We start from the raw sequence: 15,681 nt of genomic DNA, 5'->3' as shown, positions 1-15,681 counted from the left end.
ATCGAGGGGTTCGGGGGGTTTATATATAGAATTACAGATACCCGGGAGTGAGTTACAGACTGGAATCTAATCGAGGGGTTCGGGGGTTTATATATAGAATAACAGATACCCGGGAGTGAGTTACGGGCTGGAATCTAATCGAGGGGTTCGGGTTCTTTATATCTGGAATAACAGATACCCGGGAGTGAGTTACGGGCTGGAATCTAATCGAGAGGTGTGGGTGGTTTATATATAGAATAAGAGATTCTCAGGCATGTACAGCCAGCTTTCGAGCAACCGTTCATGCCCTAAAATATCTGTGTCTACCATCCAGGCCCTAAAACTGCTGGCTATACCACCAAGGCCCTAAAACAGCTGGCGGTACTATCCAGGCCCTCCAGATCGGGGCTGTTTGGAACCTCCGTGTCAGTATGAGTCAGTACTATTATGTCCCCATGAACCGTAATGTGTAGGGGGCTCAGGTGCGAAACATGGGAAAAGGAGCGGGTCATTTTAGCCCCTTGAGCGTCCTTGTCAGGAGCTCGGCCCTTTCGTGTAAGGATTAACACAGAGCAGCAGGTAATGTGGGGGCGCATCTCTCAGTGTGCCCTCAGTGGGCCTCCCCACATACCCAACTCTCCCCGAAGGCCCACGGTGGAGTGCTGAACGACATCACGGGTAAGAAGGTCACAACCTGCAGCCAGCGGATAAACAGCTCCTCGTCTGCCAGGTACCCGTTCGTTAGTGAGCCTCCTGAAAGATCAAAGGCCACAGAGCAAAGGTCAGTCAACAGTTTTCCCTTGGAACCAAGGAACAGCTGGTGCTCATTACTAAAGCACTTTGGGAGTAAGTGAGGGATTCGGATTTGCTCTGATGCTGGTCCCTCCCATAGTCGATCAGCATTTCAGGACTGGGCCCTGAGCTGCCTGACAGGTGCCCAATGAAGGCTCACCTCTCTGCTGGCACACACGACAGCAAGTGTGGATCTGTGCCTCACAATCTCAATTGCACTTGGGTTCAGGTATCACCCAATCTTTCCCACCGAAAACTACTGAAACTGACGTATTCATCCCTTCTCTCCAACGGGTCCTGGAATACGGTTCACACAAGATCCAGCCGACCTCCAGAGAACTGGTGAGAGGTGCAGTGTCAGATCTGAGGAGAGGGGGAGCTACTTGAAGTGAGCTCGCGTCCGTGATTGGGCCTCTTGTATGTTAAACTAATCTCGAGCTTCGTCAATTTGAAGATAACAAAACTGGGGAGCAGTGGAGAGAGAGGGAGGTGGTAAGGGATTACCAGGAGTGGTCAATGAGGGAGAGGGTGGTGGTAAGGGATTACCAGGAGCGGTCAGTGAGGGAGAGGGTGGTGGTAAGGGATTACCAGGAGCGGTCAGTGAGGGAGAGGGTGGTGGTAAGGGATTACCAGGAGTAGTCAGTGAGACAGAGGGTGGTGGTAAGGGATTACCAGGAGCGGTCAGTGAGGGAGAGGGTGGTGGTAATGGATTACCAGGAGTGGTCAGTGAGGGAGAGGGTGGTGGTAAGGGATTACCAGGAGTGGTCAGTGAGGGAGAGGGTGGTGGTAAGGGATTACCAGGAGCGGTCAGTGAGCGAGAGGGTGGTGGTAAGGGATTACCAGGAGTGGTCAGTGAGGGAGAGGGTGGTGGTAAGGGATTACCAGCAGTGGTCAGTGAGGAAGAGGGTGGTGGTAAGGGATTACCAGGAGTGAGCAGTGAGACAGAGGGTGGTGGTAAGGGATTACCAGGAGTGGTCAATGAGGGAGAGGGAGGTGGTAAGGGATTACCAGGAGCGGTCAGTGAGGGAGAGGGTGGTGGTAAGGGATTACCAGGAGTGGTCAGTGAGACAGAGGGTGGTGGTAAGGGATTACCAGGAGCGGTCAGTGAGGGAGAGGGTGGTGGTAAGGGATTACCAGGAGCGGTCAGTGAGGGAGAGGGTGGTGGTCAGGGATTACCAGGAGTGGTCAGTGAGGGAGAGGGTGGTGGTAAGGGATTACCAGCAGTGGTCAGTGAGGAAGAGGGTGGTGGTAAGGGATTACCAGGAGTGAGCAGTGAGACAGAGGGTGGTGGTAAGGGATTACCAGGAGTGGTCAGTGAGACAGAGGGTGGTGGTAAGGGATTACCAGGAGTGGTCAGTGAGACAGAGGGTGGTGATAAGGGATTACCAGGAGTGGTCAGTGAGGGAGAGGGAGGTGGTAAGGGATTACCAGGAGTGGTCAGTGAGGGAGAGGGTGGTGGTAAGTGATTACCAGGAGTGGTCAGTGAGACAGAGGGTGGTGGTAAGGGATTACCAGGAGCGGTCAGTGAGAGAGAGGGTGGTGGTAAGGGATTACCAGGAGCGGTCAGTGAGGGAGAGGGTGGTGGTAAGGGATTACCAGGAGTGGTCAGTGAGGGAGAGGGTGGTGGTAAGGGATTACCAGCAGTGGTCAGTGAGGAAGAGGGTGGTGGTAAGGGATTACCAGGAGTGAGCAGTGAGACAGAGGGTGGTGGTAAGGGATTACCAGGAGTGAGCAGTGAGACAGAGGGTGGTGGTAAGGGATTACCAGGAGTGAGCAGTGAGACAGAGGGTGGTGGTAAGGGATTACCAGCAGTGGTCAATGAGGAACAGGGTGGTGGTAAGGGATTACCAGGAGCGGTCAGTGAGGCAGAGGGTGGTGGTAAGGGATTACCAGGAGTGATCAGTGAGGGAGCGGGTGGTGGTAAGGGATTACCAGGAGTGGTCAGTGAGACAGAGGGTGGTGGTAAGGGATTACCAGGAGTGGTCAGTGAGGCAGAGGGTGGTGTTAAGGGATTACCAGGAGTGGTCAGTGAGGGAGAAGGTGGTGGTAAGGGATTACCAGGAGTGGTCAGTGAGACAGAGGGTGGTGGTAAGGGATTACCAGGAGTGGTCAGTGAGGCAGAGGGTGGTGTTAAGGGATTACCAGGAGTGGTCAGTGAAGAAGAGGGTGGTGGTAAGGGATTACCAGGAGTGGTCAGTGAGGGAGAGGGTGGCAGTAAGGGATTACCAGGAGTTGTTAGTGAGGAAGAGGGTGGTGGTAAGGGATTACCAGGAATGGTCAGTGAGAGAGAGGGTGGTGGTAAGGGATTACCAGGAGTGGTTAGTGAGGAAGAGGGTGGTGGTAAGGGATTACCAGGAATGGTCAGTGAGAGAGAGGGTGGTGGTAAGGGATTACCAGGAGTGGTTAGTGAGGAAGAGGGTGGTGGTAAGGGATTACCAGGAATGGTCAGTGAGAGAGAGGGTGGTGGTAAGGGATTACCAGGAGTGGTTAGTGAGGAAGAGGGTGGTGGTAAGGGATTACCAGGTGTGGTCAGTGAGAGAGAGGGTTGCGATAATGGATTACCAGGAGTGATCACTGAATGAACACAAATTTGGTCCAAGAAAATCGGGGGATAGGGGAAAGAGGTGGGGAGGAGAACTGGAGAAGTGTTAGGGCTAGAATGGTTGGGAGGTCTGGGGTGGAGGGGAGTGGAAGGTGAGGGAGCAGCAGAAACTGTTGTGCAGATGATTTCAATCTCAGAGAGAAGCAATTCCATGAATTTCTCGCACTGAGGATTGGAAGTGAGGGTGGAAGGAGCAGGAGAAAGGGAGTTTGAGGGAGCATTAATTATGGAGAAGAGGGGCTGATGATTGCCTTTGCTCCCCAGGATGATCCTGGAATTGTAAGCAGTATTTGCACAATAAAGTGGCACTTGGTAAGGCTTGATACGATTGGGATCTGGCAATCGATGACTAGGTTGGCGGTGTGCCTGGTATATCGAGCATTCAATCTTGTGGATTTAAGAGAGCCAGTGGTGCACCAGAGGAGCAACAGGAATGGGAGGCAATCATTGATTTGCTGGGAGAAAGGGCATTGAAGATAGGAAACATATAACATAGGAACAGGAGTAGGCCATTCAGCCCCTCGTACCTGCTCCGCCATTTGATAAGATCATGGCTGATCTGTGATCTAACTCCATATACCTGCCTTTGGCCCATATCCCTTAACACCTTTGGTTGCCAAAAAGCTATCTATCTCAGATTTAAATTTAGCAATTGAGCTAGTATCAATTGCCATTTGCAGAAGAGAGTTCCAAACTTCTACCACCCTTTGTGTGTAGAAATGTTTTCTAATCTCGCTCCTGAAAGGTCTGGCTCTAATTTTTGGACTGTGCCCCCTACTCCTAAAATCCCCAACCAGCGTAAATAGTTTCTCTCTATCCACCCTATCTGTTCCCCTTAATATCTTATAAACTTTGATCAGATCACCCCTTAACCTTCGAAACTCGAGAGAATACAACCCCAATTTGTGTAATCTCTCCTCGTAACTTAACCCTTGAAGTCCGGGTATCATTCTAGTAAACCTACGCTGCACTCCCTCCAAGGCCATTATGTCCTTCTGAAGGTGTGGTGCCCAGAACTGCTCACAGTACTCCAGGTGCGGTCTAACCAGGGTTTTGTATAGCTGCAGCATAATTCTGTTCCCTTGTACTCTAGTCCTCTGGATATAAAGGCCAGCATTTCATTAGCCTTTTTGATTATTTTCTGCACCTGTTCATGACACTTCAATGATCTATGTACCTGAACCCCTAAGTCCCTTTGGACATCCACTGTTTTTAACTTTTTACCATTTAGAAAAAGTATCCTGTTCTATCCTTTTTTGATCCAAAGTGGATGACCTCACATTTGTCTACATTGAATTCCATTTGCCACAGATTTGCCCATTCACCTAATCTATCAATATCGCTTTGTAATTTTATGTTTTCATCTACACTGCTTACAATGCCACCAATCTTTGTGTCATTGGCAAACTTAGATATGAGACTTTCTATGCCTTCATCTAAGTCGTTAATAAATATTGTGAATAATTGAGGCCCCAAGACAAATCCCTGCGGGACTCCACTAGTCACATCCTGCCAATGTGAGTACCTACCCATTATCCCTACTCTCTGTCGCCTTTTGTTCAGCCAACTTCCTAACCAAGTCTGTACTTTTCCCTCGATTCCATGGGTTTCTATCTTAGCTAACAGTCTCTTATGTGGGACTTTATCAAACGCCTTCTGGAAGTCCATATAAATAACATCCATTGACAGTCCCCAGTCCACTACTTTAGTCACCTCTTCAAAAAAGAGGTGAGGGAATGGTTTAATAAGTCGACAGAAGAGGAAAAGAGCTTGGAGATAGCATGAAAGTGAGAGCGAAAGAGAGAGCGAGAACGAGCAAGAGAGCAAGAGTGAGAGAGAGCGAGAGATCAAGAGTGAGAGTGAGAGTGAGTGAGAGTGAGAGGGAGCGAGAGCGAGAGCGAGAGTGAGAGAGAGCGAGAGTGAGAGAGAGCGGTAGATCAAGAGTGAGAGTGAGAGAGAGCGATAGAGCGAGAGTGAGAGAGAGCGAGAGAGCGAGAGTGAGAGAGAGCGAGAGTAAGAGATCATAAGGGAACTACCAGGAGTTTTTTTCCACAGACAGATGATGAGTGTAGTGGATTTGGGGGAGGGTAGGGAATCATGGGTGTTAAGATAGATGAAGCATTGGTCAGCGAAAACTTTATCAGTGATTGAGACCTCGGATGCAGAGAGGCCATGTGAGGTTGAGGGAGTGGCCATGGGTGGGGGAGTTTATTTGAGATTGAGTGAGGAAGAGAGTTCAGAGAGTTCAGAGAAGAGGAGATTGGGCAGTTTAGGTGTAGGGTGAAGTCACCAAGGATCATGAGTTGCTTGATTCAATGTAAAGGAGAGAAGGGAGAAAAGTTTGGTAAGGAAGTTAACGGGAGTTGAGAGAGGATCATACAGCAAGGGTTTTCAATGAGTAGGAAACGTGGAACAAGGTGAGGAGATCGAAGAACAAGAAGGAGCCAAAAAAGTGGAGAAGGTTTGGTGAGGAGGAAGGAATGTACCAGAGGGGTGGGATTCAATGGGAGAGTTAATGTACCAGAGGGGTGGGATTCAATGGGAGAGTTAATGTACCAGAGGGGTGGGATTCAATGGGAGAGTTAATGTACCAGAGGGGTGGGATTCAATGGGAGAGTTAATGTACCAGAGGGGTGGGATTCAATGGGAGAGTTCATGTATTAAATGGCAGGAACAGCACAGGTTAGATACAAAGTAAAGCAAATGGCGAGAGACTATTATCCCGTCTGTTTGTACTGTGTCTGTTCCTCTTGTTATAACTGTGAATGATTGTGCTCTTTCCTCTTGTCAGGTGTGATCAGTGGCTCCCATCGTAGAACTGAAGGTGACACAAAGAGTGAGAAGAATGAACTGAAGTTGAGAACAGGGCGATATGTGATAGTGCAGTGATGTGGAGAGTCCATCTCTCAATAATGGGTCTGTCCTGTGGTGAACTCCACTCGCCGCACACTTGGAGATTTAGACGCTTAACATGACTTATCTCAGGCTGCGAGTGATCAAAAGAGCAGCCAGAAAGAATGTATCACTGCTCCGAGTGTACAGTGTGTGTCAGCACCTGCAGTCCCATAAACCTTTTAAGACTGAGAGCCCGCACAGTGGTATATCACGGGGGAGCGGGGTGATGGATCTCTGGTTTAAAAGAAGCTTTTGCTCTGTTACCATCTCGCCTGCACGAGATGTACTGCAGCAGTTGGAACATATGTTTGGAATTAGCAGAACCATCTCTACTAGGCCCAGCAGGAGCCTGTGAATCAGGTGCCCACACAGAGGACAGCAGACCATTCAACCACGAACGGAATCGACCATTTTAATGTAATTAGAAACATAGAAAACAGGAGCAGGAGTAGGCCATTCGGCCCTTCGAGCCTGCTCTGCCATTCAATATGATCATGGCTGATCCTCTATCTCAATACCACATTCACGCTCTCTCCCCATACCCCTTGATGCCTTTTGTGTCCAGAAATCTATCGAGCTCCTTCTTAAATATATTGTGACTTGGCCGCCACAGCCTTCCGTGGTAGAGAATTCCACAGGTTCACCATCCTCTGAGTGAAGAGATTTCTCCTCATCTCAGTCCTAAATGTCCTACCCCGTATCCCGAGACTGTGACCCCTCGCTCTGGACCCTCCAGCCAAGGGAAACATCCTCCCTGTCAGAATTTTATATGTTTCAATGAGATCCCCTCTCATTCTTCTAAACTCGAGTGAATACAGGCCGAGTCGACCCAATCTCTCCTCATACGACAGTCCTGCCATCCCAGGAATCAGTCTGGTGAACCTTCGCTGAACTCCCTCTATGGAAAGTATATCCTTTCTTAGGTAAGGAGACCAAAACTGCACACAATACTCCAGGTGTGGTCTCACCAAGGCCCTGTACAACTGCGGTAAGACACCCTTGCTTCTGTACTCAAATCCTCTTACAATGAAGGCCCACATACCATTTGCCTTCCTAACTGCTTGTTGCACCTTCATGTTTGCTTTCAGTAACTGGTGTACAAAGACATCCAGGTCCCTTTGTACATCAACAATTCCCAATCTATCACCGTTTAAATAATACTCTGCCTTTCTGTTTTTCCTTCCGAAGTGGATAACTTCACATTTATCCACATTATATTGCATCTGCCACGTATTTGCCCACTCACTCAACTTGTTTAAATCGCCCTGAAGCCTCTTTGCATCCTCCTCACAACTCACGATCCCACCTAGTTTTGTGTCATCAGCAAACTTGGAAATATTACATTTGGTTCCCTCATCCAAATCATTGATATATATTGGGAATAGCTGGGGCCCAAGCACTGATCCCTGTGATACCCCACTAGTCACTGCCTGCCACCCTGAAAAAGACCCATTTATTCCTACTCTCTGTTTCCTGTCTGTTAACCAATTTTCAATCCATGCCAGTATATTACCCCCAATCCCATGTGCTTTAATTTTGCACACTAACCTCTTATGTGGGACTTTATCAAAGGCCTTCTGATTCTCCACCACAACGAGCAAAAGGAATTGAAGTGCCCCATTAAAGTCTGCTGCCGTGCTCATAATTCACCCATGAGACTACGAGGTGTCCAGTGCTACGAGGGACCCGTGTCTTCTCTGCACTGCCTCCAGTGGTTGAATATCTCTCTTGTGTCTCGGTGACCAGAACCAGACCCAGTGCTCAGGGTCCGTTCCTCCCAGAGCCCCGTACAGTTTGATCAGGACCAGACCCAGTGCTTAGGGTCCGTTCCTCCCAGAGCCCCGTACAGTTTGATCAGGACCTAGTGTAGTTAACATTCTCTAAATTAAGAACAATTTAAAGGAGTAAACTCCTTAAAGGGAGTGGTAAGTAGTTTTTCTTTCCTTTTTTTTCTCTTGACATTGTAGTTGTTGTTAAGCTAACTAAGGGTTAAGTCATGGCAGGAGATCCCACAGCCGTGTCATGTTCCTCTTGTGGGATGTGGGAATTCAGGGATCCTTCCTGTATCCCTGATTCCTTCACCTGCGGGAAGTGTGTCCAGCTGCAGCTATTGTTTGACCGCTTGACGGCTCTGGAGCTGCGGATGGACTCACTTTGGAGCATCCGCGATGCTGAGAAAGTCGTGGATAGCACGTTCAGTGAGTTGGTCACACCGCAGATAAAAATTACTGAGGGAGATAGTGAATGGGTGACCAACAGACAGAGGAAGAGTAGGAAGGCAGTGCAGGGGTCCCCTGCAGACATCTCCCTCCAAAACAGGTATACCGTTTTGGATACTGTTGGGGGAGATGGCTCACCAGGGGAAGGTGGCAGTGGCCAGGTTCATGGCACCGTGGCTGGCTCTGCTGCACAGGAGGGCAGGAGAAAGAGTGGCAGAGCTATAGTGATAGGGGACTCGATTGTAAGGGGAATAGACAGGCATTTCTGCGGACGCAACCGAGACTCCAGGATGGTATGTTGCCTCCCTGGTGCAAGGGTCAAGGATGTCTCGGAGCGGCTGCAGGACATTCTGGAGGGGGAGGGTGAACAGCCAGTTGTCGTGGTGCATATAGGCACCAACGATATAGGTAAAAAACAGGATGAGGTCCTACAAGCTGAATTTAGGGAGTTAGGAGTTAAACTAAAGAGTAGGACCTCAAGGGTAGTAATCTCAGGATTGCTACCAGTGCCACGGGCTAGTCAGAGTAGGAATGACAGGATAACTAGGCTGAATACGTGGCTTGAGAGATGGTGCAAGAGGGAGGGATTCAAATTCCTGGGCCATTGGAACCAGTTCTGGGGGAGGTGGGACCAGTACAAATTGGACGGTCTGCATCTGGGCAGGACTGGAACCAATGTCCTAGGGGGAATGTTTGCTAGTGCTGTTGGGGAGGGTTTAAACTAATATGGCAGGGGGATGGGAACCGATGCAGGAGGTCAGTGGGAAATAAAGTGGTGACAGAAACAAAAGGCAGTAAGGGAGAGTGTACAGAACATGACCGGACAGATGGTCTGAGAAAGCAGGGCAAAGACCAAGGGAAGTCTAGATTAAACTGCATTTATTTCAATGCAAGAAGTCTGATGGGCAAGGCAGATGAACTCAGGGCATGGATGGGTACATGGGACTGGGATGTTATAGCTATTACTGAAACATGGCTAAGGGAGGGGCAGGACTGGCAGCTCAATGTTCCAGGGTACAGATGCTATAGGAAAGATAGAGCAGGAGGTAAAAGAGGAGGGGGAGTTGCGTTCTTGATTAGGGTGAACATCACGGCAGTAGTGAGAGGGGATATATCCGAGGGTTCGCCCACTGAGTCTATATGGGTAGAACTGAAAAATAAGAAGGGAGAGATCACTTTGATAGGATTGTACTACAGACCCCCAAATAGTCAACGGGAAATTGAGGAGCAAATATGTAAGCAGATTACAGACAGCTGCAAGAAAAATAGGGTGGTAATAGTAGGGGACTTTAACTTTCCCAACATTGACTGGGACAGCCATAGCATTAGGGGCTTGGATGGAGAGAAATTTGTTGAGTGTATTCAGGAGGAATTTCTCATTCAGTATGTGGATGGCCCGACTAGAGAGGGGACAAAACTTGACCTCCTCTTGGGAAATAAGGAAGGGCAGGTGACAGAAGTGTTAGTGAGGGATCACTTTGGGACCAGTGATCATAATTCCATTAGTTTCAAGATAGCTATGGAGAAGGATAGGTCTGGCCCAAAAGTTAAAATTCTAAATTGGGGAAAGGCCAATTCTAAATTGGGGAAAGACTGGAACTTTCAGAAGTTGATTGGGAGAGTCTGTTGGCAGGCAAAGGGACGTCTGGTAAGTGGGAGGCTTTCAAAAGTGTGTTAACCAGGGTTCAGGGTAAGCACATTCCTTATAAAGTGAAGGGCAAGGCTAGTAGAAGTAGGGAACCTTGGATGACTCGGGAGACTGAGGCCCTAGTCAAAAAGAAGAAGGAGGCATATGACATGCATAGGCAGCTGGGATCAAGTGGATCCCTTGAAGAGTAGAGTTAAGAGAGAAATCAGGAGGACAAAAAGGGGACATGAGATTACTTTGGCAGATAAGGCAAAGGAGAATCCAAAGAGCTTCTACAAATACATAAAGGGCAAAAGAGTAACTAGGGAGAGAGTAGGGCCTCTTAAGGATCAACAAGGTCATCTATGTGCGGAACCACAAGAGATGGGTGAGATCCTGAATGAATATTTCACATCGGTATTTACGGTTGAGAAAGGCATGGATGTTAGGGAACTTGGGGAAATAAATAGTGATGTCTTGAGGAGTGTGCATATTACAGAGAGGGAGGTGCTGGAAGTCTTAACGCGCATCAAGGTAGATAAATCTCCGGGACCTGATGAAATGTATCTCAGGACGTTATGGGAGGTTAGGGAGGAAATTGTGGGTCCCCTAGCAGAGATATTTGAATCATCCACCGCTACAGGTGAGGTGCCTGAAGATTGGAGGGTAGCAAATGTTGTGCCTTTGTTTAAGAAGGGCGGCAGGGAAAAGCCTGGGAACTACAGACCGGTGAGCCTGACATCTGTAGTGGGTAAGTTGTTAGAGGGTATTCTGAGGGACAGGATCTACAGGCATTTGGAGAGGCAGGGACTGATTAGGAACAGTCAGCATGGTTTTGTGAGAGGAAAATCATGTCTCACAAATTTGATTGAGTTTTTTGAAGGGGTAACCAAGAAGATAGATGAGGGCTGTGCAGTGGATGTGGTCTACATGATACCGCATGGTAGGTTGTTGCATAAGGTTAAATCTCATGGGATCCAAGGTGAGGTAGCCAATTGGATACAAAATTGGCTTGACGACAGAAGACAGAGGGTGGTTGTAGAGGGCTGTTTTTCAAACTGGATGCCTGTGTCCAGCGGTGTGCCTCAGGGATCGGTGCTGGGTCCGCTGTTATTTGTTATTTATATTAATGATTTGGATGAGAATTTAGGAGGCATGGTTAGTAAGTTTGCAGATGACACCAAGATTGGTGGCATTGTGGACAGTGAAGAAGGTTATCTAGGATTGCAACGGGATCTTGATAAATTGGGCCAGTGGGCCGATGAATGGCAGATGGAGTTTAATTTAGATAAATGTGAGGTGATGCATTTTGGTAGATCGAATCGGGCCAGGACCTACTCCGTTAATGGTAGGGCGTTGGGGAGAGTTATAGAACAAAGAGATCTAGGAGTACAGGTTCATAGCTCCTTGAAAGTGGAGTCACAGGTGGATAGGGTGGTGAAGAAGGCATTCAGCATGCTTGGTTTCATTGGTCAGAACATTGAATGCAGGAGTTGGGATGTCTTGTTGAAGTTGTACAGGGCATTGGTGAGGCCACACTTGGAGTGCTGTGTACAGTTCTGGTCACCCTATTATAGAAAGGATATTATTAAACTAGAAAGAGTGCAGAAAAGATTTACTAGGATGCTACCGGGACTTGATGGTTTGACTTATAGGGAGAGGTTAGACAGACTGGGACTTTTTTCCCTGGAGAGTAGGAGGTTAAGGGGTGATCTTATAGAAGTCTATAAAATAATGAGGGGCATAGATAAGGTAGATAGTCAAAATCTTTTCCCAAAGGTAGGGGAGTCTATAACGAGGGGGCATAGATTTAAGGTGAGAGGGGAGAGATACAAAAGGGTCCAGAGGGGCAATTTTTTCACTGAAAGGGTGGTGAGTGTCTGGAACGAGCTGCCAGAGGCAGTAGTAGAGGCGGGTACAATTTTGTCTTTTAAAAAGCATTTGGACAGTTACATGGGTAAGATGGGTATAGAGGGATATGGGCCAAGTGCAGGAAATTGGGACTAGCTTAGTGGTATAAACTGGGCGACATGGACATGTTGGGCCGAAGGGCCTGTTTCCATGTTGTAACTTCTATGATTCTATGATTCTATGACCAGACCCAGTGCTCAGGGTCCATTCCTCCCAGAGTCCCCGTATAGTTTGATCAGGACCAGACCCAGTGCTCAGGGTCCATTCCTCCCAGAGTCCCCGTACAGTTTGATCAGGACCAGACCCAGTGCTCAGGGTCCATTCCTCCCAGAGCCCCCGTACAGTTTGATCAGGACCAGACCCAGTGCTCAGGATCCATTCCTCCCAGAGCCTCGTACAGTTTGATCAGGACCAGACCCAGTGCTCAGGATCCATTCCTCCCAGAGCCTCGTACAGTTTGATCAGAACTAGACCTGACTGTATCTTACTGTTTTCATTATTGTGCTTCAACATCCTATTGGCTGGGCTGATTACTGCTCTTCATTGGTTGGACATGTTGAGATGTTGAGTCTACTAGGGACCAACGACATCATTAGTGCGTTAACCCACTGAGGTTTTACTCCCAGGCTCAGCCTCAGTCCCAGGCTCGACCTCGGCCCCAGGCCCGGCCTTAGCCCCAGGCTCAGCATCAGCCCAGGCCTGGCCTCAGCCCCAGGCCAAACACACACATGTTGAAATACAAAGGTTGATACAAATCGTGGTCTACTCAGTCGATTCTACAGCTAAAAATAAGCAGAAACAGTGCTGCATATTTTCATCAGTTCAAATACCAAAGTCCCTGTGCTCCCATCCAGAAATATCAACGCAGTTCACTCCAAATTAATTTCAAACTACATGGAGTCGTCAGTCACATAAGAAGAATGCACCGCACTGCATCAAACTGTCAGACCTGCCTGAAATATTCCACCTCTCAGCTGTCTCAGGGTTCTTAGCCCCTCTGTCACTGAGATTGGGTTTTCTGATTTATTCGGACCATGTGTTTCGATTGCTACTAAATCAAACATTGGCCCTCACACACACTCGGCCCTTGTGTTACTAACAGTTCTAAAGTGTTACGAGACGGGTGGCATGGTCAGTGCGTCGAGGGGTGTTCCAGTGTTATTCTGGGCAAATGTGATTCCTGTCCCATTCCGCAATTTCTCTTGTGTTCTCTCCCCCTCTCCCTCTCTCTGTCTTGCGTTCTCTCTCTCTGTCTCTCTCTATGTCACTCCCTCTGTCTCTCTCCAGTGCTCTCTCTCTCATTCTCTCTTCCTCTCTGTCTCTCTTATGCTTTCACTCTCTCGGGTTCTCTCTCCCTCTTCCTCTCCCTCTCCCTGTCTCGCGTTCTCTCTCTGTCTCTCTCCATCTGTCTTTCTCCGTCGCTCTCTCTCTCGCATTCCCTCTTCATCCCTCTCTGTGTCTCTCTTTCTTATACTTTCTCTCTCTCGCATTCTCTCTCCCTCTCTCTCTCGCGTTCTCCCTGTCTTTCTCCCTGACTCTCTCTCTCTCACTCCCTCACACTCTCTATCTTTCTATATATAGATAAGTGCTGTATGATTCTTGTGCCACCTATTCCCCCCATCCTGATATAACTCTTTTAGTGAGTACCTGTTATTTTCTACCCCTCAGCCAGTATCTTGCCCATTCACGAAGTTTACTCAGAATCCCCACATCTTTGAGTTTAACTAACAGCCTTTCATATGGAAATTTGTCAAAAGCCTTTTGGAAGTTTAGGCACATCTCAGGGTATTCCACCCTACACTTGGAATGTCACTGCCTGAATGAAATTCAGGAGCCTGGTGGGAGAAGGATTTCCCCCTTCTCAATCCATGCTGACTGCAGATTACCACGTTCTTATTGTACAGACGGGGCCTGAAATTCCAAACTTCTGTGGTGCAAAAGAGGTGGAGTTCTGGTATAGGGACTGGACATTGGGGTAAACATTGTCAGAAATATTCGCTTTATTTGGAGCGATTAGAAAAAAATGTCATCTGCTGTGCTGTTAAGAAACGGTTTTCTGTGTTCTTTCCATAGTTTCAGACAGGGAGCTTTACTCTGTATCTAACCCGTGCTGTACCTGCCCTGGGAGTGTTTGATGGGACAGTGTAGAGGGAGCTTTACTCTGTATCTAACCCGTGCTGTACCTGCCCTGGGAGTGTTTGATGGGACAGTGTAGAGGGAGCTTTACTCTGTATCTAACCCATGCTGTCCCTGCCCTGGGAGTGTTTGATGGGACAGTGTAGAGGGATCTTTACTCTGTATCTAACCCGTGCTGTACCTGCCCTGGGAGTGTTTGATGGGACAGTGTAGAGGGAGCTTTACTCTGTATCTAACCCGTGCTGTACCTGCCCTGGGAGTGTTTGATGGGACAGTGTAGAGGGATCTTTACTCTGTATCTAACCCGTGCTGTACCTGCCCTGGGAGTGTTTGATGGGACAGTGTAGAGGGAGCTTTACTCTGTATCTAACCCGTGCTGTACCTGCCCTGGGAGTGTTTGATGGGACAGTGTAGAGGGAGCTTTACTCTGTATCTAACCCATGCTGTACCTGCCCTGGGAGTGTTTGATGGGACAGTGTAGAGGGATCTTTACTCTGTATCTAACCCGTGCTGTACCTGCCCTGGGAGTGTTTGATGGGACAGTGTAGAGGGAGCTTTACTCTGTATCTAACCCGTGCTGTACCTGCCCTGGGAGTGTTTGATGGGACAGTGTAGAGGGAGCTTTACTCTGTATCTAACCCGTGCTGTACCTGCCCTGGGAGTGTTTGATGGGACAGTGTAGAGGGAGCTTTACTCTGTATTTAACCCATGCTGTACCTGCCCCGGGAGTGTTTGATGGGACAGTGTCGAGGGAGCTTTACTCTGTATCTAACCCGTGCTGTACCTGCCCTGGGAGTGTTTGATGGGACAGTGTAGAGGGAGCTTTACTCTGTATTTAACCCATGCTGTACCTGCCCTGGGAGTGTTTGATGGGACAGTGTAGAGGGAGCTTTACTCTGTATTTAACCCATGCTGTACCTGCCCCGGGAGTGTTTGATGGGACAGTGTCGAGGGAGCTTTACTCTGTATCTAACCCGTGCTGTACCTGCCCTGGGAGTGTTTGATGGGACAGTGTAGAGGGAGCTTTACTCTGTATTTAACCCATGCTGTACCTGCCCCGGGAGTGTTTGATGGGACAGTGTCGAGGGAGCTTTACTCTGTATCTAACCCGTGCTGTACCTGCCCTGGGAGTGTTTGATGGGACAGTGTAGAGGGAGCTTTACTCTGTATTTAACCTGTGCTGTACCTGCCCTGGGAGTGTTTGATGGGACAGTGTAGAGGGAGCTTTACTCTGTATCTAACCCGTGCTGTACCTGCCCTGGGAGTGTTTGATGGGACAGTGTAGAGGGAGCTTTACTCTGTATCTAACCCGTGCTGTACCTACCCTGGGAGTGTTTGATGGGACAGTGTAGAGGGAGCTTTACTCTGTATCTAACCCGTGCTGTACCTGCCCTGGGAGTGTTTGATGGGACAGTGTAGAGGGAGCTTTACTCTGTATCTAACCCGTTCTGTACCTGCCCTGGGAGTGTTTGATGGGACAGTGTAGAGGGGACTTTACTCTGTATCTTACCTTGCCTTGT

At 48.6% G+C, this 15,681-nt stretch overlaps 1 protein-coding gene across 5 annotated transcripts in view; it reads right to left on the bottom strand.

The window, feature by feature from the left end:
• The window catches only part of LOC137327804 (SITS-binding protein-like), a 199,672-nt gene that overhangs the window by 20,025 nt on the left and 163,966 nt on the right, over positions 1 to 15,681 (bottom strand). For 4 of the 5 annotated variants that reach the window (XM_067993617.1, XM_067993618.1, XM_067993615.1 and 1 more), the window contains exon 8: positions 611 to 732. The exons of the other annotated variant lie outside the window; for it this stretch is intronic. In XM_067993617.1, the coding sequence (XP_067849718.1) occupies positions 611 to 732 (122 nt within the window). The remainder of the gene's footprint in view (positions 1 to 610; positions 733 to 15,681) is intronic. 5 annotated transcript variants of the gene reach the window in all.

Source organism: Heptranchias perlo, chromosome 12, assembly GCF_035084215.1.
Source record: "Heptranchias perlo isolate sHepPer1 chromosome 12, sHepPer1.hap1, whole genome shotgun sequence".
In the NCBI taxonomy this organism is placed as follows: Eukaryota; Metazoa; Chordata; class Chondrichthyes; order Hexanchiformes; family Hexanchidae; genus Heptranchias; species Heptranchias perlo.
The sequence above is the reverse complement of the archived record's forward strand: the minus strand, read 5'-3'. Positions and strand labels throughout refer to the sequence as shown.